The sequence below is a fragment of the Falco cherrug genome, chromosome 9 (assembly GCF_023634085.1).
Source record: "Falco cherrug isolate bFalChe1 chromosome 9, bFalChe1.pri, whole genome shotgun sequence".
NCBI classification, from domain to species: Eukaryota; Metazoa; Chordata; class Aves; order Falconiformes; family Falconidae; genus Falco; species Falco cherrug.
In genome coordinates this window covers 5,906,593-5,932,819 of record NC_073705.1, presented here as the reverse complement: position 1 = coordinate 5,932,819, position 26,227 = coordinate 5,906,593, and the positions used below count along the sequence as shown (strand labels likewise).

The following is a 26,227-nucleotide window of genomic DNA, read 5'->3' as shown; positions in this document are numbered from 1 at the left end:
CTCCTCTAGGACTTTACGAGGTGTTGCACAGCCGCAGCCAGGGCTCCCCCGGCCGGCCAGGGTGGTGCGGCGGAGCTCACCGGCTCAGCCCTGGCGTCGGAGCTGTGTGGTCGGCACTGCTCGTGGGGCCCAGGTGCGCTGGCCTCAGGGTCTGCTCTGATCCGTATTCCTGCGGGCTTTAACAGAAACGAGAAAAGATGCCAGTGATGTGACACGGTTTAACTATGCGATTTGTGATGGCTTTTTTATTTAGTTAATGCAGATAAAGAGGCTCTGCTAACTTGCCTGTCTATTAATATCTGTATATGTTTTATGATTAACCTGTATCCTGGAAACAAATGGTAAACTGAGACCTTGAGTTCTTTAAGAAGAATGGAGGATTATTTTGATAGGACGCTACCCAGGACAGGTATTTCAGAGAGCATCGTGCTCTCTTTTTTGATTCAAGACTTTGTGAGGAAAGGAGCCTTGCCTGAGAACTGACTTTGTGCAGAATGCTTCTGTCTCTGCAATGCATCTCTAATAGTATTTTGTTTATTCTAGCAAAGGGTGAAAGCTTTCCAGCTGTTCAGCATGTTTAGGAGAGACTTGAGACCTGATTCTTGGTTCTTCAGCTTTCTGGTGAGTTTTTTTATAATTTCAGGATTTGAGATGGTATTAATGCTTTAAAGGAATGTTACAACACATCCTCTCCAACAGGTCGGTAATCTGTCCAGGAGTCTCTTTGCCTTTGCAGCCCTTGCCAAGAACCAGACTTCTAAAGGTTAGTGTTTTTAGCAGCATTTCTGTATGTTTTTACAAGCAATATTTAGCACAGAGAAGCAACACATGAAAGGTGTCCAGTGGCAGAAATAAAGGTAAATAAACTTCTTCTGATGCCCTGTTTTGTGCCTGAAATTATATTTGCATAGCTGAGTATTTGCTTGGCTGATTATGAAATTACTGCCTAAAACCAGGTAAGTCCTGCTTAGCTGCTCGTCTTTGTGCCACTGTAGCTGCAAACAAAAGAGATTATTTTGTGCTTGTAACTTGCATCTGCAAATGCAGAAGCTGGTAGGAGCTGGGAAGGGGGGATAAAATGAGAAAACTTGCTTGTACATAACTGCTTTGAGCAAGCTGTCCTGAGGGCAATCCCTGGGCGTACCGCAGTGAACTTTTTCTTTGGCTGAGCTTGGCATGGTTCTGTGTCCCACCAGAGCGTGCCCAGCTCCAGCCCTAGGTCAGCAATGCAGGTTGTGAGCAGAATCACAGATATCCCTCATTCTAGGTCCAATATAGCCTGGACTTTTCTATCACACTGTACCCACTGAACATCCTGGGGGCTGGGTAGGGAAATGAGCTCCTGCCTTTGGCTCCTCCAGAGTGCACCAGACAGTATTTGTAGATGCTTGCAGATGCTGCAAGCGACTGACCCTGTAGTGTATGTGGCTCGAAAGTGGGTTGGAGAGATTTTCTGTTTCACGTTGTGTATGTCTTTCTCCAGATTTTGTTCCTGTCACAATTGAGACCTCAAGACACGTGTACGAATATGTGACCACTGCTTTGAACTGGTGGCATGCAGATAGATACTGTGAACAACGCTTTGCTCAGCTGCTTTTTGAACCCCAAGACAGTGAGCAAGCTTCCTTTAGCAAACTGCTGCAGTCCCACCATATCAGAGGTTCCATCTGGCTAAATGAAAGGGATGGTGTCCTGCACAAACCAAAATGGAGACGTGAGTATAAGTGGGCTTGGACTATTTGGAGACGTGTTCACTGGTGGATCTTTTTAATTCTGAAAAATTAATCTGACTGGAAAAGTTGCCACTCTTCTTTTTATTGTCACTGTGGCAATGCCTAGGACCTCTAGTCACAAGCTGGAGCTGGCAGCATGAACAACAGTTATCCCAGCAGTATCGGCTGGTCACTGTCAAGATTTTTTAATGAATTGCAACAGAAGGGAGTTGCAAAGGGGCTCCTCTGCTTGGTCCTCATGTACCATCTCCCTATAAAGCAGGTGTGGCTTTGCTCAGCCTCACCATTTGTGACGTGCAGGTCCTGCGGAGATGATGTTAGAGACAGGACCAGGAGAATGGGTGTTCCGCAGTGGTAAGGCACTGCATGGCAGATGCCTCAAAGGTCTTACTTGACTGTTTGCTATAGCATGGGATGCTTGGGAACATGCTGTTCCTTCCATATTCATTGTTTGCAATCCTATTTGCTAGAAAACTTAAGTTTCTGGAAATGACACTTGCTGAAATGATGCAATCTCTGTTTGCCTGCCTTCCTGATCCCCTCCAGGCATGGGGGAGTCAGAAGCCTTGCTGCGTGCTGAGCTCTTAGCTTAAGAGGCAGATGGAAATGGTGGTTTCGTCCCAGTGGAAGATGAGCAGGCTTTGGCCCATGCTTCTTCCTTTATGCTGGCTGAAATTTCTCCTTCTAGGGGACCACGTTGCACCAGTCCTGATATTTGGAGACAAAACAGACACAAAATATGTGAAGGTGCTCTCTGACTTCCCAGGACTGCCTGCTGTCACAGCCTGCGCCCACCTCCAGTGGGACACCAGGACCCAGGAGATTGCTACCATCTTCTCCTACGCTGTGCCAGCTTTTATTAACGAGTTCCAGGTCCGTGGCTTTGTCGACGAGGAAGGCTTTGTTCGATTTGCTCTCATAGTCCACGGGCACCATTCCCCATACCTGCCAGTGTTCCGTGCCGATGGACAGTGGCATCATTTTTGCGTGACCTGGCAGCAGGAAAATGGGACCTGGGCCATCTACGCCGACGGTAAAAGGAGGGCATCTGCCAGCGGTTTGTGTGCTGTGGGACCATCTTCCCCCCAGGCCATCTACGGCCAGGGGACTTTGATAATTGGGCAGGATCAAGATTCCCTGGGGGGCACCTTCAGGGAGAAGGAATCCTTCAGTGGGAACATTACTGACTTGCACATCTGGCAGAAAGTCCTCAGCGTGGAGCAGATTGAGAAAGTTCGGTCATGCTGGGTAGTAGAGCAAGACCTTGTGTTTGGGTGGAGCTCCAATGCTCTGGAGATCGAGAGCAGCGTTCAGGAGGTGACCGCACAGTTTCTTTGCCCAGGTGAGTCTCATTGCCCTCTGCTTCAGCTCCCTTCTGCAGCGGGGGCGCAGCATGCGGGGTAGTCCAAGAAGCCAGTCCCATCCATAGAGAGGGAATGTGGTGCAGTCTGTGGAGTGATGCTTCTCCTTTGGGAAGAAAAGCAGAATCACATTCAGAGCTGGGCCAGGCAGGTTACAAATCAAACTTAAAGGCACAGTCATCAATAAACCCTTGGTCACTGAAGATGCCTGCGATGACCCTAGGAAAGACAGCTGGTCAGATGTCCTTGACTAATTACAGGCTTTCTCCTCTACTGAGAGAAATGGCTTACTTGTCAGTGATGCTGTTTCCTGGGGTTTGCATGCCCGGTGCTTTGGTGTTCTGCTGGGAGGAGGGATTCGGCCTCAGCCAGGCTGGTGTGACATTACGGATACATCACGCACTCAGGACCTGGCACTGCTGCCTCCTCCGAGTTCCTTCTGGGCAAGATTTGCCCGGTCCCTGCTCTGCTCTGGCGCTGGTGCTGCTGGAGGAGCAGCTCACAGCTTTTGTGTTCAGGAGAGTTCGTGGACTGCTCGCAGGGAACGTGGTACCTGCTGGGGGTGGCACAGCTCTGGGGGATCCAGGCCGTCTGTTTGTGTGTGTTTCCACAGGGCCTGTTGAGGAATGCCGAGTTTTTGAAGTTGGCAGCAGTGGATTCAGTTACACATCTTGTTTGCAGACTTTGCCTTTTATCTGTCGCTACAGAAAGGGTACAGCATCTGTTATTTATTTATTCGTTACTTCCATGGCATTCACTCCTGGATATCCTAGCTAGGGGACGGCCAGTGAGGGGGAGGCCTCATGCCTGCTCTGCAGAGATCTCATGCAGAACCTGCTGTAGCTGTGACTTTGCTTCAGCTGCATGCACTCTGACGGGTTATTTTGCTGTTCTCCAGTTAGGCAGTGGTTGAACATGTTGCATGGCTTCTGGCTGCAAGGCTGTAGAAGTGCCTTCCCATCCAGGCATCTCCAGACTCATTGGCCAGGGGGATGTGGGGAGGAGGCAGAAAAGAAGTGTTAGTCTGTCTCTGCAGATGGGATCTTATACTAGAAATAAAATACAGCTGTGAAGTCTCCTTGTCCTGAACTGTCCTACAAACTTACCCACCATCTGAGGACCATTCCCCTGGCTTAGAGCATGGCATGTGTTAAGCACACTGCTAGACACCACAGCAATGGTTATGCTTTTGGTTTATTCTCAGATGCATACTGGCAACTGAAAAAAGCTCAGCTGGAATCCAGCCGCTCGCTTGTTGGCCGTGTGAACACGCTTGCAGAGAGGACTGTGGTGAGTCCTGCAGCCCCAGCAGTGGCAGATGACACCAGGAGCAGGCAGGAGCCATTGGGGTGGACTTGCTGGACCTACTGGTGTCTGAGATCATTTTGCCAGCAGTTACACCTGTGGCTTTTTCTGAGATGCTGTTGGAGAGTGTGACCAATACAGCTGTAACTTGTGCTGTGATCAAACAAGCAAAGTGTTGCTTCAGGTTGACTTGTCTCACTGAGGTCGAAAGGCTGGACATGAGAGCTCAAAATGTCACGTCTCCTTCCCCTAAGGTGTGCCTGGTTGGCCAGGCAGGTGGCCTCACAGCAGCGAGGGCATGCAGGGCATTGCCAGGGCATAGCTGATGATCACACAGAATCAGGGTTCTGCACTGAACTAAAACGTTTTTTCCTTGGCAGATTCCTGAGAATATCTTCACAAGTGATGTCCAAGACATGAACCTCTCTGTTGCTCTTGGTGCTCTTGATCTCTTGGCAACTGTTCTGAGGGAAGGAGAGACACCCATGCTGGAGTCGTCTGATCTCCTTGCAGTGCTTCAATTACTAAAGCAAGTTTCTGATGTGGAAGTCCAGGAGGGAGAGGAGCTGGAGATGCTGGAGCAGTTGGGCCAGTATTACGTGGAAGTGACTGAGTTAATCCTGAAAGAGCAGAATATTGAAACTTGGTCATCAGTCAGCCAGGTAACGGTCACCAGCGGTCTGGTCGCTGCATGCCGCATCTGTTCATCTTGTGTGTGTGCAGCTCCTTGGCCAGGTGTATGGCAGCAGGCTGAGCACCTGTCCTTGCATGGTCACATGCAGCCTTTCTGCCTGTCTTATGGAGCTTGTGAAAGTGCTGCAAGCATGGGCATGGAGCCGCTGCCAGCTCAGGTAAGGACCAGCTGCCTTACTGTTGCCTCATTTGTTGGAGGTGCAAAAAAGTTCTCCTGCAAACAGGCTCAGTCAGGCGGTGCCTGCCTTGCAAACCCTTCCGATGGCTTTCTCAGCTCTCTTCAAGCCACTCCACTTTGTCAGCCTGATTACTCACAGTTTGCAGATTCCCGGTACATTGTAGATTCCGTGCTCCCATATCCTGCTGTCTCTGGCAGGGCAGTGCCCTTCACTTCATAGTTTGTTGTATTTTCAGTGGGTGGGCTGCCAAGGAGCTATCTGTCATCAGCCCCCATGCTGTTCACAACACTGTCAGGCTTTGTGTGAGGGATTGCCATCATCCCACCCCAGTTAGGATTTTCTCCATTAGCTTCTTCCCGTCTCACATGGGTCTTTTGTGTCTGTTGTATGGTCTGCACTCCCCACCTGTCTCTGGGAAATGTGTGACAGTGTCTGGCCTGGCCAGCGCTCCAGGAACCAAGCCAGGGACTCAAGAGACAAAAGGATGCTGAATAGTTCAGAGTTTACCTCATCGCTTAGAGTTGCTTAGGTCTCCGTGGCCACAATTACTCACAGCTTCTCGATAGTGGCAGAAACCCAGCTGTGGCCCTGTGTAGCTGGTGCAGCAGATATCTCTGCTGAAGAAGAAAGGGTTTGAGTGCATGTACGGCAGGGGTGGCGCTTGTGCTGCCCAACACACCCAGGACCTTGAGTAATGGGGCCAGTCACCAGCTACCCTTCCAGAAGTGGAGTCTGTTTCTGGGTGAAACCTTTTCCAGGAAGAGAGGATGGTTGTTCCACAGCTTTGCAACAATCAGGAGTCAGGTCTAAAAATCTACTTTCTTTCCAGAGGCTTATTTAGTTGTTTATACCCATGCTGTTTTAATGGCTTTTTATAAAGACCAGCAGGTTTCCCTCATTGCCAGTCTTGTCTCCCTGCTGAAGGAATCAGGAACATCCTTTAGTGAAGAAATCAGAGAAAAGCAAAGCAAAAGCCTTGAGTCCCAACTTCTCTTTTTCTGCCAAGGACCAAGCATTGAAGAAAACTCTTGTGAGCTGTGGGAAGTGTGAGCTGGCAGCGCAGGTGCTGATTTTCATTGCTCTCTCTGTGTCTGCAGGTTATCAGCGGGCCCATGGCTGTTGTTGAGCTCTGCGACAGAGTGGTGTCACACTTAGCCCCACTGCTGACTGCAGGGAGGACAAAGATCACGATCCAGCATGGGAACGTTGGTGAGTGGCACCAGCAGAGCCAGGGGAGGGCAGCTCACTGGGACCCAGCTTAGTCATGCCATCTGGTTCCCAGACCAATTCCACTCCTGGCACTTCTCCCCCTCTGGCTCATCTCTTGTTAACCCTACAGCCTTCTCCCTGTTTCCTCCATGCAGAAATCTCATAGTGTGGGGGCACCTCTCACGCCATGCATTGTAAGAGGACTGTAAGAAACCTTTGGGTGCAGGAGACAAACTGAGCCCACGTGGTTTGCACTGAAAGGGATCTGCTGCTGCTGCTGCTGTGGATCTTGGCTGGGCTTACAATGTCCTTGTGGTACTTTGCTGGAGTGGGAGCTCTGGCGGAAAGCTGAACCCTGGTTCAGTGCCTGGTTTTCTCGCTCCACAGGGATGGAGGTCAGGAAGCTGGAGCTGAGCAGGCAGGAGATGAGCAGTGAGGCGTACCTGGTCCAGAGCCCTGAGAAGGGCAGGCACGACCTCATTGAAGTTCCTGCAGAAGAAATGCAAAGACTGAAAGCCAGAGGTGGGTTATGATGCCTGCACTTCCCTGGGTCTACCCTTGGCACTTCTGCAGCATCTTCCTTGATGGCCAAACTGCTTCCCCTGCACACATGCAGTCTGGAGAAGTGTGCGGAAGAGGTACCCTTGATGAAAGGGAGGTGGGCCATGGGGGACAGATTATCTACAGCCCCTCTGCAGACACAGCTCGGAGCTGTGGGTGCCCTGGGGGTATCCCACCAGATTAGGGCAGCGGTGCTGAAGCACAGACTGGTCAGAGCTGCCCTGGCTGCTTGCTCCCATCTCTCAGTGCTCTATCCCTCCAGGTCTTCGCAGAGTCATGGTGAAAAACATGTGGTTTGGCTACGGCTCCCTGCAGCGCTGCCTGTCCAGTGCGGGCAGCGGCGCTGTCTTCCAGGACATGGCTGCTTCTGATGGAGAACAGAAGTGAGTGAAACAGAAGCCCTGCACCCCAGGGCTGCCCTCTTAGTGCCACGGCACTATTCATTTTTAAGTCTGCATTGAGTCTCTTGGTGCCTTTATTTTGGGGTCACCTCCACCCTGCTCCATCCCATCCCATTTGTCCTTGTCCCTGCTTTCTCCAGTACACATGTGGAGACCGGGCAGTGGAGAGGGGCTCCCGAGGCAGTGTTTGCAGAGGCAGAGGCCCCTGGCACTGGCAGAGCTCCCCCCTGAGCTGTGCGGCAGGGCTGCCTGTGTGCTTGTGTCCACAGTAGCGTGGCCAGCAGGACCAGGGCAGTGACCATCCCACTGTACTTAGCACTGGTGGGGTTGCATCTCAAATTCTGGGTTCAGTTTTGGGGCCCTCACTACAGGAAAGACCTTGAGGTGCTGGAGCGTATCCAGAGACGGGCGACAGAGCTGGGGAAGGGGCTGGAGCACAAGCCTTATGAGGAACAGCTGAGGGCACTGGGGGTTCAGCCTGGAGAGGAGGGGGCTCAGGGGGGCCTTATCACTCCCTACAGCTGCCTGACAGGGGCTGTAGGCGAGGGGGGTCGGTGTCTTCTCCCAGGTAACGGCCTCAGGTTGTGCTAGGGGAGGTTTAGATTGGATATAAGGGAAAATTTCTTCACGGGAAGGATTGTCAAGCACTGGAACAGGCTGTCCAGGGAGGTGGTGGAGTCGCCGTCGCTGGAGGTGTTTAAAAAACATGTAGATGTGGCGCTTGGGGACATGGTTTAGTGGTGGGCTTGGCAGTGCGGGGCTAACGGTTGGGCATGATCGGCAAGGTCTTTTCCAGCCTAAATGATTGTATAATTCTGTGCACCGCGGTGCCTGTTCTGCGAGCCTCGGGCTCCCCGGGGGCTCCCTGCCCTGCTGGGCGGGCTGGGGGCAGCTGCAGGCCCCCGGCTGGGGCGGGTCCCGCTGCAGAGGGGCTGGGGCTGGGGCCGGGCCCTGCCGCTCCCCAGGGAGCGCTGAACACTAGGGGGGGATGGCAGCCCGCGCATCCCAGCCACCGGCTCAGCCCGGCCTCCGGCTGCGCCGCGGTGCTGCTCCGCTGCCCAGCACCTGGGACCCCCGGTGCCGGGGCTGTACGGTCCCCTCCTGCGGTTACAGGGGCAGTGGCGGTGTTTGCTGTGAGCCGGCAACCTGAGGGGCTGTCAGCCCTGCGCCCGGGCCTTTTGCTGCTGGCACTGAAACACTCTAAAAGTGGCTCCGCATCTCGCCAGCTGCCTTGTACACTTTCTGAGCACGGCTGGTGTTGCCCGTGCCCGTCAGCAGCACGCTTTCCCTGACAGGTACCTGCGCACCGCGGTGGGCACTGCCGTGATCTCGTCCGCTCTGCTCAGCGACTTCCAGGAGATCAGCACGTCTGTGCGCTACCGCCTGCAGCACCGTGCCCAGGTACCCTGTGCAGGGGCTGTGTGTCCCAGCGGCATCCCCTGCCAGCAGCATCCCACAGCCTGACCCGGCACCTTGGCACGGGGCCCCAGAGCTCTTGCGCTTCAGGGTGTCCCATGCCCAGGTCTCTCATCTTGTCCCGTTTCCCTGTCCTGTGCTGACTGACCTTGTTGCAGCCTAGTGGGTGAACTGCATCGGTCCGCGTACAGAACATGCATGGCTCTGTAATCTCTTCTTCTCCCTCTCTGTCTGCAGGACCTGCCCAATAAGCTGGTGGGGCCCATCTGTGCCTTCTGGAACTTCAGCCTCAGGTGCCTTGTTTTCAGTTCGGGTCCCCAGATTTATGAGCTTTTATTTCCACTGGAAAATCAAACATAACAATATAAATGTGACGGTAAGAATAGGGATCTGTAATTCTCTGCTTGCTTTGCGTGCTGGCATCCTCTATCTGCTGGCATAGAGCGCTCTCCTGGGAAGGTTTCCTTTGGAAAAAAGTCACTCACAAGCAAGTGACCTTTAATGAGGTACATATAACTAAAATGGAAAGCCCTAGTTAATGATGATTGTTGCCTGCAACAAAGAAGGGTTGGTCCAAGATATATAGCCCAAAAGACATGCAGGACTCCCAGCCTCATAAATACTGCTTGGCATTGCGATGTGTTTTTGCTGAATGTCACCACAGTGAGAGCACCGAGACTGATATATTATGGATTGGTAATTAAGTCATTCAAGTGCAAAAAAACTCCTTAGAGTCCCAGTCTTGTAACAGACATGAATCAGTTTGGGGAAGGTGGGAAGTGGGTGTTTTTGGAAGCAGCTGGTTACTACACAAACAGCTCCACTAGCCTTGCTCTGAATCTGATCTTCCCTTGGTCCTGGGGCAGGCTCAGAGGGGCAGTGCTGCCAGTGAGGGCAGAGCTGACCTGCTGCAGCCTTGGTCCCTGCACAGGGAATTCAGATCTGGAGCTTTACTGGCCACCGTTTACTGGAGGCTTACCGGCAGTGGAGGGCAGCTGGCCGGCTGGGGACAGGCTGTCTTGCCCTGGAGATCAAGGGTCAGGTGGAACTGTGCAGGGTGCATGGCAGGCCAAGCTGAGGGAGAAGATTTGATGTGCCTGGTCCAGTGATGCTCTGAGAGAATGTGCTGTGAGGGAGCTCTTCCCCGAGCCATGCAGTGTCTGAGTCCTGTTTAAAGCAGTGATGGCTGAACTGTGCTTTTTGATGCACACGTTGACACTAGACCTATTTTCTTGTGCATGCCTGATGGGTAAGGCAAATCTGCTGAGATTTGAGGATGAGCCAAAGGGAAGTCCATGTGAAGACATGTCTCTGGTATCCTCTTCTTCCTTCTTTCAACTCTGCTTCTTCTGGGAGAATGAAATTCCCTTAACACCTTGGCTTTCTGTTGAAGTGGATGGTAATTTCTATGTGTTTTCTCTGGGGTTTTTTTTGCCACCTGTTAGCCCAGATGCTGGTGGGATGTGGTCCACAGCTGGCTGCTCTGTGGTGACATCTCTCCCAGACTCCACTGCCTGTTTTTGCAACCATACCACGAATTTTGCTGTCCTGCTGCAGGTGTACGAGATGCAGGTAAGTGAGGAACCTTTCTCTGCAGCTCTGTGGGGTGGACGCCAAAACTGCGAGCAGCCTGCAGTTAATTTGTGGGGGTTTGTGTCTTCTGTTGTTTCATGACTGGAGCAGAGGACCACCAAGGAGGAGCTCACACTGCAGACCTTGACTTTTATTGGATGTGGCGTTTCCTTCTGTGCCTTGATAGTTACCTTCATTTTATTCTTGGCAGTTGGGTAAGAAAAGTCCAGGAACTTGTAGCTTTCTCTGTATTTTTTGTTTGATATTTTGCTTCAGAAGAAGTATACAAACAAGATGTCCTCAGTCAGTGTGGGGTGATGCAGGAGAGGCTGGGGAGCTGCACTGGTGGTTGGTAGCAGAGGGGAGGGAGTTTGTCCTTGCCTAGGGAGGGGGACTGGAGATGCTTGTATGAGCTGTGCACACACCTGAGTGTCCGTGGAAATATTTTTATCAATGACTAATAATGTTTACCACAAAAACTGCTCTGCTAGAGTTAATTTTTATAAATCAAATGGAGCAAAACCTGTTTCTTCAGTTGCCAACCCTTCTGCATTACTTGGCAAGTAGAGAGATCTGCCTTGTGAGCATGGCCATGTTCCTCCTGCTTCTCGCTGCCTGTTCCTTGGAGCACTGGGCAAGGTCTGAGCAGCTGTACCCAAGCAGATCCCCAGCGCCAAGTGCTTGCACAGCAGGGCAGTCCCCTGCCTCCTTCTGTCGTCTTTGCAGTAAGCAGCAGAGCTCACAGGCCACCCAGGCAGGTCTGCGCTCAGCCAGGACTAGAGGGGACATGTACACCCTTTCTTTTGGCTGCAGCTGAGCGCTTCCTCTCTCCTTCCTCAGTGTCCCCAAGAGTGAACGAACAACCGTGCACCAGAACCTGATCTTTGCGTTAGCGGCAGCAGAAGCTCTGCTCATGTTCAGTGAGTTGGCCAAGACCAACCAGGTAAACCCACCAGAAAGTGTCCCGCCTGGTCAGCCAGTGGGCCCAGGCCCGCTCAAGCATTATTGTCAGAGCAAACAGAACAGAAGCGTAATCCCTTTTGTTAATGTTTCATTAATTACCTGTAACTTGCATCTAGGAAAGAATTGTGTCTCCATGTTTGGAGATACGCACATATGCATTGAGCAATCTGTCAGGAAAATTCACCTTTTTTTTTTTTTTTTTCTGACAGTTTGTGTCTGACAAAAAAATCTTTCAGGAAATTAAGCAGTTATAAAACAGCAACGTATAGTTCTGTTGTCCCTTCCTGTGTCCTTTTCCACATCCCATGGCTGGAGCAAGCAGCTCAGGGATGAGAGACCTGCAAGGAAGGCCAAGAACTGCAGGAAAAGCTGCTATCAGTTCCCTCTTCTGTGGTGTAAGATGGTCACACAGATGAAACAAGTGTGAGCTGCAGCAGTTGCACTCTTCATGTGTTACAATTTTAAGAACTCTTCCTGGTGCTTGTGGATGTTTACATACATTTCTACACATTCTGCAGCACAGTTTGTAGGTTGCTCTCTTCCTCCTGACCACACACACTCGGAAGCTCTCAGAGGACGACGACTCCTGACGCAGCGTGTGATCTCTCTCCTCCCCAGGTGGTGTGTTTCACCGTCACTGCCTGCCTTCATCTCTTCTTCATGGCAGCCTTTTCATGGATGCTGGTAGAGGGGCTTCTCCTGTGGAGCAAAGTGGTAGCAGTCAACATGAGTGAAGACAGGAGGATGAAATTCTACTACGTGACAGGCTGGGGTATCTACAGACTCCTCTGCATTGGGCACTCAGAAAAATGTGTCAATTTTTTGTCTAGCATGAGTTTCAACAGGAGAGATTCCCAAATGTTTGGTTTGATGCAATACAAGAGCCGGGTGCCACTGCCCTGCAGAGGCTTTCTTACCTTTATGTGTCAAATTGCCAGTCTCAGAATATAAAAGGCATTTCTGTTATTTTTCTAAACCCAAGAGTTCGAAGGAGGAGGAAGTTTATGGTAACTGCTTGTTCTTGGAGAGCATTACTACTGTCTGATAGTAATTCAAATATAAATATGTTCCTGGCTGAGCACCCTTTATTCTGAGCGAGCCCTTTAGGGACGTAGAATTCATTTGAATGAGCTGAGTTCCATACCAAAGAGGAGCCTCTTTAGGTCAGTGCTCCTTGCAAAACACGCACCTAGTTGGACATTGGACAACAGGTTCAAATATTTTGGATTGGTTTATGTCTTTGATTGTCTATTTTGTTAAAAAAGCAATCTGAGGAGTAAATTGCTTTGATCAGGACTCAGGACTTGGAATGCTTTATACCTAGGAGAATGATGCTGACAGGGTATAAATCTCGTCTTGCAGAGCTGGGACAGATTTAAGCTGCAGTAAATTGATGTTGCTCATGGGGTTTCAGAGGCTAAGCTGGCTCACGCTGGAGCGTGTCTGGCTCTGGGGGTTTTGAAGCAATTGTCTAGAGCACAGCTGACCCACATGGGTCATCTCTGCTTTTCCTGGGGTTTAATCTGGGGTTTTTTTCTGCAGGGCTTCCAGTCGTTATCGTGGGTGTGACCCTTGCAACTTCCTTTAACAAGTATGTGGCAGACAACCACTGCTGGCTGAACGTCCAGACCAACGTCATCTGGGCCTTTGTTGGCCCTGTTCTCTTCATCCTGGCCGTAAGTGCCAAAACCTGCTGGGAAGGTGTGATTTCTTCCTGTCTGGTTTTAGGACAGCATTGCAGAGTCAGGGGTGTCAGCACTCCTGTAGCGAAGGTGCTTGCTCGCAGGGCTTATTGTGCCTGCTACTTTTATTTATAGGAAAATTTTTGTTATGCTTTATATATACTTTCACAACACAAATAAATCTCTTTAACCAAAGCAGCTTTTTGTCAGAAAAAAAGTGCTTTCAGAAAATTTTGCTGACCAGTTGTTGTATTCACTGTTGAATTAGGAAATGTAGATAGGTGTGTGGGTTGACTGTGACGTTGTCTTAACTAAAGGTCTGATTTTAATATGGGAACATCTATGTCCTCGAAGTAGTATCAGGTTCATTATACAACAGCAGGGTAGCAGACAAAGGTGCAATGTTTAAGGGGTCCAGAATAGACACTTCACAGGGAAGACATTCTGTAGGAGAAGTTTTGAGATAAGTTTTCTAGATTTCATACATGTGGATAATGTGTATGTGGCTATGAAGCACATACATGTGGCTATGAGGTATTTTATTCACCGCTTGCTCAAAAGTGAAACATTTCTCCCCAAGTTCTGACACTCAGTTATTGAGTTCCCGGTAGAAAAGTGTCATCCCCCCCAGGCTGAGATTACAGAAGGTTCCTGGGTCCAACAGCTCTTCTCTGGCAGGTGAACACCTTTGTGCTGTTCCGGGTGGTGGTGGTGACTGTGTCCAGTGCTCGCAGGAGATCAAAGATGCTGACGCCCAACAGCAGCCTGGAGAACCAGATTGGAATACAGATATGGTGAGCGGGGAAGGGGCTGGTTTTCCCAGCCGTGGCTACCCAGGGTATAAAACGGTGGAATTACTGTTAAACTGAGAGTCTTTGCCTTGGTGAAGTGGAAGACCATGAGTTGGGGGAGTGAGGGCAGAAAGGATTTTCTCCTCTGGGGTAACTGCATCACCCAAAGGTAGTCTCTCTGCTCTGATGTTGGTGCCGCTGAGAAGCCCAGCCAGCACTTTCAGCCTGCGGAACCCGGTGCTGGACTCATCTGCGCTCACACTCCTAAACCTCAGCGCTTTGGGATGGGAGTCCCTTGGCAGTGACTGCTGAAATCAAAGCTGCCCTGGGCCCATTGGCATGACCAGGAGCATCACTCTGGGTCTGGGGATAGCCAGTGTGAGTGTCCCCATCGTCTGCATTGGTGACAGCGTGTGTGGGAGCTCAGGTCATACTGGCGAGCTGTCTGCCCTTTTGCTAATGTCAGCCCACTGTGCTGCTGAGCAGCTTGGGCAGGTGTCCTGAAAACATCACCACAGGGAAGTGAGGTAGCAGCTTGGGGTGTTCCAAGGAACCCAGAGACCCAGCTGGGTGCCCAGTTTCCATGGAATTTTATACAGCTCCTCTCCACTTAGCAGAACGTTGCCGTTCGAGGGGACTGTAACTGAACATGTCTCACACCCGTCCCATGCTTAGCACTGTGTGTGCCCCACAGGAGGATGCCAGCTGTGGAGACTGCAGGGGGTTTGGCTATTTGCAATTATAAAAAGCATTTTATATATGATTTTGGGACTTGGTGGATTGAAAGTAATGCTGGTGGGGATTTACATACATGGGGAAAGAGGCAACGTGGACTTCTGTAATCAGTCAATATAGAGAGACCTCTAAAAAACTGCTGCTTGAGTCATTACTTTATCATGCTCTGTGAATCTTTATTGTTGTTAGCTGGCGCCAAATACCCCTGCTAGACACGCATTGTTCCCCTGTATCATAAATAATTTTTCCCAAATTTACAGAAGCACAAAGATAGGGCATTGCTGGAGGGCAAGGTGACATCCGTATGCTAATAAAACAAATGCATTAGCCCTCCTTGTAGCAGCAACTGGGGGGAAAATAGCTGTTTTCTCATGGCTAATGACGTCAAAGGGCTCCATTCTTGCTAACACTTAGTGATAAATGAAGAGCAGGGCTAGCATGCGGGGGGCTGAGAGGTGAAATGTTTGCTTTTTCCCCTCTGAACTAATTTTGTTTGCAAAGGAATTTGTTCCATAGCTACCATCTTGGGTGCCTCTTGGTGGACACATATCTGAAAGGCACTTGCTGGGGGAGGAGAGCTGTCTCTGGCATGAAGACAAGGAAAATTTCTTCTAACCTGCAAGACAGAGGCCAGGGTGCGCCTAAACCTGTGGAGCTCTTTCAGGACAGAGCCACTCAGTGCTCCGTAACCTAGGGTGGATGCCGCAGGCAGACCACGGCGATACCCCGAGCAGGGTTTGCAGAGCCAGGAAGGACACTGGGCAGGCTGGGGCTCTTTTCCAGGACACCCTGGGCTCAGGGATGTGGGGCACGACAGAGACCCCAGTGGAGGGCTGGTGGCTCGGAGGTGGGTGCCAGTGCATAGCACTTCAGCTCTGAAATGCACCCAGGTAACCCTGAGCCCTTCTTCCCGACAGGGCCACGGCCAAGCCCATCCTGGTGCTGCTGCCTGTGCTGGGGCTGACCTGGGTCTGCGGGGTCCTTGTCCACCTCAGCATCATTTGGGCCTACATCTTCATTGTGCTGAACTCCCTCCAGGTGAGTCCTGTGCCAGGCAGATCCTCACGTCACAGCCCAGCAGGTACCTGCCGTTCTTTGTGCTTCGGTGTACTCTACCCCCCGAGTAGTCAGGGGTGTTTGGCAGCTCTGAAGCCCAGCCCAGCTTTCCCAAGCCACTGTGCTGTTTTGTCTGAGGAAACTACGTTCATGCTCCCAGTGTGTGAAATGCAGCTCTGGAGACCTTGTTCATCTCACGGTCCTTCAGCACCAGTCTCTGGAGTGTCCTCCTGGTGTCACAGCTTTCCACTTCAAATCTTGTTCCTCATGTTGTTAGATTTTCAGACATCAGTGTGGTTTCAAAATGCCACTTACAAACTGATGTGCTTGTAGGGAACTTCATTAGAGTGTTGATTTGGTCATTTAATGGATAATTAAAGTGGTGACTGTGCAGTTTAATGGGGCAGACATCCCACCTGCTATTTGCATCAGTGAAACAAGCCTCATCCCTACAGGGCAGGGATGGGCCACGTGTGCCAGCATCGCTGTTAGAGCAGGGCTGTTCGTGGAAAGCGTCTCAAAGGTCACGTCCAGCCATAGCGTGCCTGATTGCTGCTTAGATGGTTTGTGTTCCAGGATGAGTATTTTCCATCTGGTTCATGTTCAGACATTCTTAGAGGTTGTGGCCCAAGAATTGTACCAGCAGAATCACCTTCTCTTTGCCTGGAGGTCAGCTGTATTGCAGGGAGACAAGAGAAGAATAATTACAAATCAAGGACTGAAAATCTTTACCCATAAAGTCCTTATTATCTGCAGCTGTGCAGCTGCTCTCCAGGGATGCTCCTGGTACCCACTGAGAGCTGCACTGGACTCTGATGGGATGCAGGACCATTAGGTGGAACAAGTGGCAATGTGGGCTGGCGATCAGAGCCTTGCACAGGGAGGCTGGAAATGTGTGTGCTGTTTGTAGCTCTGAGTTTGAAGACCTTGGATGAGTCATGTAGTCTTCTTCAGGTGCTTCATTCCTCTCTAGGTAGCATCAATTGGCTCCATTTTTAAGGCTACTTGCCTGTGTTGCAGTCCTCCAGGGCCGTGGCTCTGACTACTGTACTTCAGAGTCATGTTTAATAGGGATCTCTGTAGGGCAGAGAGTAACCCTGATGTGTAAAGAAATACTTAGTATTTGCTTCTACATTTACTGATTTCATGGAAAGAGTTTTAAGAATTAGTTAATTGTAACTAGCCTGTATGTGGTTAAGAGACCAAAGCAAACTGTGTTAGTCACAGCAGCCAGGAGCGCTCAGTTCTGCACCGAGCTAGGACTGTTCCCAGGACCTCAGGATATCTGAAACTCAGGGACACGTGGTGACAAAAAGTCTCTGAACATGTGCTTACCACCTGGGACTCAAAGCATCAGCCGCTTCTTGGCAGCAGCTTTCCAAACCCTACAGCAAGCAGCTGTAGATGGAGCTAGAGACGCACTGCCCACCAGTGTCGAAGGGTCCCGAGGCAGGGGCTGGGGGCAGGGGTCCCTGCGCAGGGGCCAGGCATGGGCCCAGTCCGGCCCCTGGGGCTGGGGCTGCACCAGCACAAGTGGCGCTGGAGGCACCCACACCTCCAGCCCTGTCCCTGAGCGCCGGCTGTCCACAGAGGTACTTTTCGGAGCCCCTTGCCCAGTGCTCGAGGACAAATCCTGCTCCAGGGGATCCAAGTCAAGAGAGCAGCTAGGTTCTATGCTCCAAACCATTGGAATCCAAAGAGGTCACCACCCCCATCTCCCTTTTTTCTTTGGATTCAATAAAAATTGGCTCCTGCTGTAGCTTTCACTTACGGAGCAGCAGAGTTCGCGGTGTTTCCCTCTGGCACACTTGGCCGGTTTTGTGTAGCACTGGCCCAGCTCTCCAAGGGCGAAGTGCAGGCGTTATCACCACGTGCACAAGATGCTGGTTGCTCCAGGGATGTGCTGCCTGTGGCTGGCGCTGGTCTAGCGGCCGGGTGCTGCTCACACGCATCCATCGTCTCGCTGTTGGGCATGTTCCAAGGCCAGACAAGGACCACTTCTCCAAGAAGATGGAGATGTCCAAGGACATCTCTGCTATTAGGGACATCAGAAGGGTGGCAGGAGGCCTGTCCTAACTGTAACTAAATATAGCATCAGTTCTCCTTGCCTCCTCGTGCCATGCTTAGGTTACTGAGCAGAAGAGAACTCCAGGCTCAGTGCTGTGAAGAGATGAGGTAAGCAGAGCTGATAACAGCACCAGCATTTTTTCATTCACAGAGAAAAAGGCATTTCTCAGCTTGGGTGAAATCCATCAATATTAGCAGAGAGGCAGATCAGAGCACAGTGTCCCAGCACCAGCCTGGCAGCCTTCCTCTGCCTTGCTTCAGTGTTCCTGTGTTAAAAACATGAGCATGTACATGACACCGGAGGGGTCCTGCTGAGGATCTCAGGCTTGGGTAGCCTTCAGGAGAGCTACTTCCACAAGGACTCAGGGCTGCTTTTTCCTCTGCCACCCGGCACTGGCAAGGGAAATCTCACAAGTAGTTCCCTGGTTCAGTGACTGCTGATACCCTTGGCCATGGCCCAGCCATGTCAGTGCCCAGCCTGCAGCCTCCGTGGCTCGCTCAGCCCTTGGTCCATCGTGATGCCAGCAGAGGGGCTGTGGGATGCTGGCTGTCGTAACAGGGATGCTGGGCATATGGGCTTTTTGAGAGACAAGGAATAGTACCTGACATGAACAAATGTGTCCTCTGGATGATACACCTCCTGAGGCTCTCTCTCACAAACGATGACAATGTCCACCTTGGGTGAGATAGGAGCTGAGGTGTTTGCTGGATCAGGATTTGTTTTCCTCCCTTGCTTTCTAAGTTATTGCTGCTTTCGGTTTAGTTCTTTCTCCTCAAGCTCAGTAGGAGCCGTGGCTGTTGTGTGGACAGACAGCCCAGGGTTTGTCCATGAATATGCCGTGCTTGTTTGCTTCTGTCCCTTTGTTACCAAGTTCTTACCCCAGCAGAGAAATGCTGGTGGGAAGCTGTGGAGTTGAGAGGAAGCAGGGATAGAGCCATCCCATCTCAGCCGCTTTGCTGGCTGTCTTATGGATCACCTTGGAATGTCCTTTGGGCCAGCGTGCTCCTTCATGCGCGGGTCTTGTGCAGGGAAGTTTTGCCGCTGTGGTGGTTGTTGTTTGACTGCTTTCTGTTTATCTGCGGAAACTGAAGCCTGTCTTCAAGGTTACTCTGTGCGTCGACACCAAACATGACAACTCCTGCTGCAGCCAGGCAGCACAGGAATTCAGCCGAGTGACTGAAAAGCAACAGAGAGCGGTGCTGCACCGGAGGCAGCTGCCTCGCAGGTTGGCGAGCAGGCAGCAGCACCGTCCCTCCGGCCGATCGTTCTGCAGGTAGCAGCACCCACACCCTGCCGAGCACCCAGTGCTGGCCGGAGGTGCCTGCTGTTGAGAAACAATGTAGGTGAATGTGAACTTGTAGAGCTGCAGGGATGGTCCTGAGGCTGGAGGGGTGGTCCTGAGGCTGGCTCAGGGCAGGGACTTGCAGAGCCACTTGCCCATCTCCAGTGAGAGAGGAGCAGGAGGGGGCGTTGCTCCCAGCAGGGGTGTGTGGGGTGCAGCAGGACCTGGGTGCTGGACAGACGGACACCAGGCAGGAGCATCCATCCTGCTCTGTGGGTCCCAGCATGTGCTGTGCTCTCGTCTGTGGCCACACAGCACTTGCTCCACTGTGAGCGGGGAGCTGCAGGGGACAGGGCATTGCAGGACCTGCTGGGAGAACTTGGGGCGCAGGCAGGAGCACGGGCAGGAGCGCATGCAGGAACGCAAGCAGGAGCACAGGCAGGAGCATGGGCAGGAGCGCAGGCAGGAGTGTGAGCAGGAGTAGGATCCTCCAGAGCCACAGCTCTGCTTCCGCCCGCGCTGCAGCTGGGCCTCCTCTCCTTCCTTGCTCTCCTTCCAGCCGACCTCGCCGTTCCCCTCTCCCCACTCTCATCCAGAATGATTATTTCAAGGAAGACCTGCCTTGGCAGCCTGACCAGAAATCTGGTCTGGGGGAGTGACCAGCATTGCTGGCTGAAGGACAGGTCATGGCACGGTGCCAGGGTACTGCTACCATAACGCCTGCCAAGAGCTTGCAGATGAAGAGCAAGGCTCATTGAAGACAAGATGGATTACTTTTCTTGCTGCAGCTGATTTATCTAGCTGCGATAACAAACACCCCACAGATATAACATAAATCTGGTGGGCCAGATAGGACTGCCTTAAGGCCAGAATCGTTGGTCTGGAGCTGTAATTAGCCCCAGGCTGTGGCCTCCAGGCAATGCTAGCTCCGGCCCTGCCCCAGGCACTTTCCTGGAGCACATTCTGCACTGGCCCCAAGCACACAGTTGTGGGCGAGCACTTAGTTGTGGCAGAGCCTGTCATTGCTCACTGGTCCTTGGTGTGTGCAAGCAACAGCACCGGTTCGGCAAGCAGGGAGAGAGTGGCCAAGGCTGTGCTGCCGGAGCCCCGGCACGCCAGCGTAAGGTTTGTCCAGGCTGGGGCTGAGCAAAACCCCTGGGTCAGTACCGCACTGAATTTGGGTCAGAGGGTCCCATTAATGCTGTGGTCTGTCACTGCATGGGACAGAGGACCTGTTCCTGGCTTCATGCTGCTCTTTATCTGCGGGAGGCTGGCAAAAGCCCCCCTGGGGCCAGTGGTCAGTGGGAAGGGAGGTCTGCTTCCCAGATTTCAATTCCCCTAGCAATTAATTCCTGATGCTTTCTGTTTATCTGATGGCTTCTTCTTCTGAGATCTGAGGGAGGTGTTTCCTGGGGGATTTTGCATGCATGAGTGAATGGGAGTACGGGAGAGCTTCAGGCTCGGGAAGCTGAGTGCCCTGCGAGGGATGCCTGCTCCCCACAATTGAAATGGAGTGAGAGTAGAAGGAGGAGGGACTGAGGCAGGGACCATCTCTCCTTTGGACTCTCTGTGAAGAGCCTGGTCTCAAGTGTGATTGTAAGGAAGGTCCTTCCTGCCCAGCTGTCCCTGGCTGTGCCATGCCCACCACCTGTGCCTCTCCCTTGCAGCCCAGTCCTCACCCATGCTGGTGCTCATCAAATTCATTTCCTCCCATGTGAAGTAGCACAAACCAGCTGTACATCTCTAACCCTTCCTGTGCTCTCTCCTTTTCAGGGCCTGTACATATTCCTTGTCTATGCAGTCTATAACAGCGAGGTAAGAGGTGCCCCTGGCTGGGGCTCAGTCACTCATCACGGCAACTGTTTTATTAGCAGTCAAGGGGGCAGCTGGGGTTGTAGTAGTTGCGACAGCCAGCATACCCCCAACCATGCTTCTGGAGCAGCAGTTGCTTGGTCTCCATGACTTGTTGGAGGATCTTGTGTTCTGCTAGAGCTGCTGCAGCCCTCTCTAATGTCCTTGCTCTGCTCCAGGTGAGGAATGCCATCCAGAGGATGAAGGACAAGAAGAAAGCACTCTCGTTCACAGTAAGTTGCAAGGAAACCCTGCTGCCCGCTTCATTTATCATGCAGCCACCAGAGGAGGGCCCTAGGCGTACATCTGCTCTGCTTTGAGGAGATGATGTTGGAAAGAAGTCTTAGTTTTCTATTTTTTTCGTCTCCCTTCTTTACAGTCCTGTTGGACAACGCAGACCCAAAGCCAATCTACTCTGGCTAGATAGCAGCCTGCAGTACCAGGGTGGGATGGGAGTCAAAGTGCCAGGGGCCACAGTGCAGATCAAATCGATCTTTAAAGTTGGACCTGGGTCTAGCAAAGACTCATGTTGCAGTTTTCACTGTCCCATGTCTCTACCCTGTCATTACAGAACTGCTCTCATCCCATCAACTACTTATCAAGTCCAAGAAACACGACCTCCTGGGAGACAGGGAAACCGAGTCCTTCTGCAGCTGAGAGTGCCTTGTCGAGCCCTGTGCAGAAAGACACTCCAGTGAAGAACATCACCAACAAAGGTAAAGAGGGTTGTCGTTGCTGTTGGCCCGGGCTGTGTGCTGAGAACACAGTAAAATGTTATTCCCAAGGCTTGAATTGTAGTGCAAGTTCACATGGCACTGCATTAGCTCATTTGCACACTGAGCCTCTGTGAGCACTTGGGGTCTGGTGCTGCAAGTGTAGCACAGAATGAAGGGTTCCCAGGGAAGGCAGGGACTTCTGTGGATCTCAGAGGGGTCAAGTTCATGCCCACAGGCTAGATGGGCGTGGGCATGGGGGTCTCATCACTGTGTTATGCAGCATTGCATTCTTCAGAGGCAAGAATCCATGTTTGTGTCTTAAAATGCATTTTGTGGATGAGGGGAGGCAAAGGTGGCAGAAGGAAACAGGGGGGTTAGCTTTGGGGAAAAAAGGTGTTGCGTGCTCCCTACTAGTTTGTGGGTGCCATTATGCAGATAGCCTGTTGGGTCTCTTCGCTTCAGTGGGAGATACTTAGGGGACACAAAGCACCGAGTTCGTGGTAAAGCATGAATATTTCTACTCTCTAGTCTCCAAACTCATTGTGCTGCATCACCTCCTAGGAAATTTTGGAGCCAAAATTCCGATGGGGATTTCATCAATTATGTCACCCGAGAGACCGGTATGTAATGTCTTCTGTTATTCTTCCACCTTCACCCATGCACAGAGCACAGTAGTTGTGTAGGAATGGCATTGGTGTCTGATGGTTCCAGTGAGGGGCTGGGACTCGAGGCAGCTGGTAGCGTTACCAGCTCTGGCACAAATTCAGTGTTTTACGTTGTGCAAGTCCCAGAAGCTGCCTGACTCATGCACCCTGCACCCAGACTGAGGGTAATGCCGATCCCCCCTGCCCCAGTGCATTACAGAAGCTGCAGAGCATTGGTGAGGGACCAGGCAGGTGTTAGCACAGCACCCACGCTCTCCTCCTCAGGGCCAGTCCAGACATGCCACCTGCCTGTCAAAACCAAGGTCTTGATACACATCCTGAAGACTCTGGTTTATTAAAATACCTACTCATTATTAGCAATGTACTGGTTTAAGTCATTTAAGTCATTTGAGATGCATGCTTGCGTGCCCGCAGTGGCCACTCCTGGTAATCAGGCCAGATGCAATGAAGCATTTGCTGCTCTGCCGGAGCAGAGGATGGAGAGCGCGGTGGGCTGGCAGGCAGGAGCTCTGGCCGGTGACCTGCCTCAGCTCTGCAGTGTGGGCAGGGCATATCTCAGGAGGCAATTGCCTGAGCAGGGGCTGGCCCGGGCAGGGGCAGGTAGCAGAGGGCACCGGGGCAGAGCACGTGTTCTGCAGGTACGAGAAGGTGAGGCCCCAGAATGGCCAGTTTCCAAGGCAAGAGCTCACCCCTGAGCTGATGGGGAACCAGCCCCGCTGCCGTGCCGGGAGGGTGATTGTAGCCAGGGCACGCATGAACAGAAGGAGCCAGTGCATTTAAGGGAGTAAAGCACCGAGTGGAGGTTAGCACAGACCAAGGCAGGACATTCCCCCATGACAGCACATTCAAACCGGGGCAGGGACTTGCTGTCCCTGCAGTGGGCAAAGTGCGCCTGTCCGGGGAGGGCAGGCTGGGTTGTGCTGCCTGCCGGAGTGTGATGTACAGCTCAGCGAGGTATGGCCTAAAGCAGGGAACAATTTAAATTTGACTACTCTGATACCGCTTCCATCTCCCACTATTGAAATGATCATCAGTCCTTGTGCACTTGACATACAAGTGCTGTAATTTCCTCAGAATAAAATCCAACACTACTTTCATGTGAGTCTCTCACTGAAGGATCTCTCTCTCCCTCTCTAATATTTATCCTTTGAAAACCTGTGTCACATAGACAGCTCTTATTTATCCAATAGATAATACTTCTATAGCTGGCATATCATTTTGAAGCCACTCAATAAAATCCATATTTGTATCTCTCATGATTTATACTGTGGTTAGTGCCATTCCTCCCCTCCTGCTGAACGCCGGCTGGGATTCATTCGCAGGTGATGCTTTCCTCAGCCAGCCAGGTGCTGGCTGTGTGAACTGGGACCAGGGCTAAGCTCCTGGCACCAGGTATGAGACGTGGGCCAAGGGGATTAGCCCAGGGGCCCAAGTTTCCTAAGGCCGGGAGCCTTGGGAGGCAGCAGATCTAAATGCCAAGGCCGTGGCATTTCCTACCAGGCAAAGACAGAAAGCACTTTCCTCCATGTGAGGGTCACCAAGGACTGTGCTGTATCGTTGTTGCTTAAACATAAACATTGCATTTTTAATGTATTTGTTTCCTTTCTAAGTAAGGTGGATGCAGCAAAAGGTGCAGCTGATGCCAGGGCCTGCCTGGGGAGGGGGGGCACAGCCCCCTGCCCACGCACATCTGTGGGGCAGCAGCACTGCTCCCAGCACTCACCTGGTGCCAGCATGAGAGCGGCGGTGCTGAGCCCCATCCTCACGGCGAGGGGGCTGGCGCAGCTGTGCCGGGGCTGGTGCTACCCACCCCCCCAAGAGCTGCTGCTTTCTGCGGTTGTATAAGTCCGCGCTGTTTTTCCTGCTCCCTGGCTAAATGAGTCACGGCACTCGCTGGAGGAGCGGTGAATTAAGAATGTCACTGGCAGCTGCACAATAGTTTGGATGAAGAGAAGATGCTACTTAAAAACGTTTGAAAACACTTAAAATGACAAAACACTGCGTGAGTGGAGATATAAACACAGACGAGATGTTCTTTGTATTTCAGCTTTTTCAAATGTTGTTTGGTGATATTTATTGCTGTTGGGCTGGGAGCAGGAATTTCACACCTCACAGAGCATTAAGCATCACTTAAGCACAGGGTCCAGGCTTGTGTGTGCTCTTTCCACCACAGCACGGGGGGTGGGGGAGAAAGTTCTCCCTCCACTTTTCATGGATTTTCCTGTGGTTCCCACCACAGTGTCCAGCCCACTGGGTCCCCCCAGGGCTCGGGGGTCCCTGTAGAGGGCATGAGGTTGGGGATGCTGCTGGGAGGTGCAGCTGTGTCCGGGGACACTGCAAGGTGCCCGTCCCTTGGGGACTGGGTGAAGGCTCCAGTCCCCAGCCTGTGCGGTGGCTCCGTGGCACGGAGCGTGAGGGGCAGCAGTGGGGTGCTGGGGACCCCCGCCTGGCCCCGGGCAGCGTGGCAGGGGTGCCAGCAGCGAAGCAGTCAGGCCTCTACCTTCTGCTAACAAACCTTCTCCCCTCTTTCAGGCTGTAGAGCTGACAGCATTCAAGTCCTCAGGTAACATTTGCCTACATCATGTTCTTTATTTTTTGTTGCTGCTGCTACTGGTTTCTGTGGTTGCGTGGTGGAGCGCTGCCCAGAGGGCAGGTGGTTTTTGCTCAGGCTTCATTTTATTTCCAAACTGCCCTGGTGGGTGCAGTCCCGGCCAGGCTGTTGGGAGCTCCGTGTTCCCCTGCACAGATGAGGGAGAGGGAGGGTATGGAGCCCCAGCAGCTCTGCTGGTGCTGTCAGTGCTGCCTGTGCTGCCTCTCCCTGGCAGTACTGGTGGCTCAGGCAAGGGTGCCTGTCTTGGGGCACCCACCTGGTTTCTCCCCACGTCTCCACACCTTTCTTGCTGCCTGTCCGTGCCTGCAGCTTGCTGCACACCAGTTCCCTGGGCCCCTGCACAGCAGTGGAGCTGCAGGTCGCAGGTGGCAGGCAGCAGAGGGGCGGTGGGTACCTGCAGATATCTGTGCTGAGCTCTCTGCCTGCTCACCCCAGCACGGCCGGTCCTCAAGGCACAGCAGGGACCAGCACCTCTCCCTGCTTGGCAGGCCCTGGGCTGATTTCAGGGGTGGCAGCAGCTCTTCGCAGCCACAGGGTATTTAAAACGCGCAGGTGCTGCAGAAGGTGCTGGTGGGTGGTAGGAGTGCCTTGCTCCCAGCGAAGGGAAGCCAGGGAAGGTGGGGTGTTGAGGCAGCACTGGATTTATGAGCTTAAAAGCAGCCATTTAGTTTCTTCTGTTTCAGGTTGTAGAAAGGCCAATGTCACCGTGGAGGTGGGTAGAATTAAAACCAGAAATCCCTCCTAAGCCCCAGACCTCTGCTCACAGCAGTGCTGGGGAGAGGCCAGCCAGCCAGAGCTCCCTGCTCCCTCCCCAGCTTCCCTGCCTGGCTTTGGGCAAGTCACCAGCTCCTCCGGGTACGGGTGCAGCATATTTCACTTTATTTTTTTACCAACTGCTGCCAATTACTCTCGGCACTCTCAGTACAGTCTCTGGATGGGGTCACTCAAGCAGACAGTGCAGTGAAGAAGCACCAGGAATGGATTGATACTATTTTTTCTGCATTGTTACATTTTCTTTTGTCAAAAGAAGCAGTGCATTAGCAGGTTTCTGATTTTGCTCCACATTAAGTGTCTAAGCAGGGCATGCTTAGACTATTTTCGAGACGATGCCACCCAGAAGCATTGCAGCTTTCTTCCCCACAGTGGACACATGAGCAAGGCAGAAACGGTGGCATCCAGGAGTAGATGTGCTGCGGCATTTCAGGTGTAGGAGTGGGGTCTCAGAGACAGCAAGACCTACACCCAGCACGTGCATTTGTGCTCTGTCCCCCCGCCCCACTCTCACCCTCACCTGCTCCTGCATATTTCAATCTAGCCACATGTGTAATTAAACTCCAGCTGTGCAAAGAGGCGGGTTGTTTAGTTTGGTTTTGTTTT

The 26,227-nt window shown here is 52.1% G+C and overlaps 1 protein-coding gene across 1 annotated transcript; it reads left to right on the top strand.

The window, feature by feature from the left end:
- On the top strand, nucleotides 1-26,227 carry ADGRD2 (adhesion G protein-coupled receptor D2). The gene is made up of 26 exons (XM_055721371.1): nucleotides 1-133; nucleotides 544-621; nucleotides 700-763; nucleotides 1,484-1,714; nucleotides 2,422-3,075; nucleotides 3,708-3,806; nucleotides 4,299-4,384; nucleotides 4,780-5,061; nucleotides 6,369-6,480; nucleotides 6,868-7,002; nucleotides 7,304-7,424; nucleotides 8,738-8,843; nucleotides 9,096-9,151; nucleotides 10,304-10,430; nucleotides 10,542-10,645; nucleotides 11,271-11,373; nucleotides 12,012-12,165; nucleotides 12,936-13,069; nucleotides 13,754-13,869; nucleotides 15,519-15,639; nucleotides 20,781-20,822; nucleotides 21,038-21,091; nucleotides 21,430-21,574; nucleotides 22,136-22,194; nucleotides 24,772-24,802; nucleotides 25,534-26,227. Exons 2-26 carry the CDS (start codon nucleotides 574-576, stop codon nucleotides 25,593-25,595), a joined length of 3,246 nt encoding a protein of 1,081 aa, XP_055577346.1. The 5' UTR covers nucleotides 1-133; nucleotides 544-573; the 3' UTR covers nucleotides 25,596-26,227.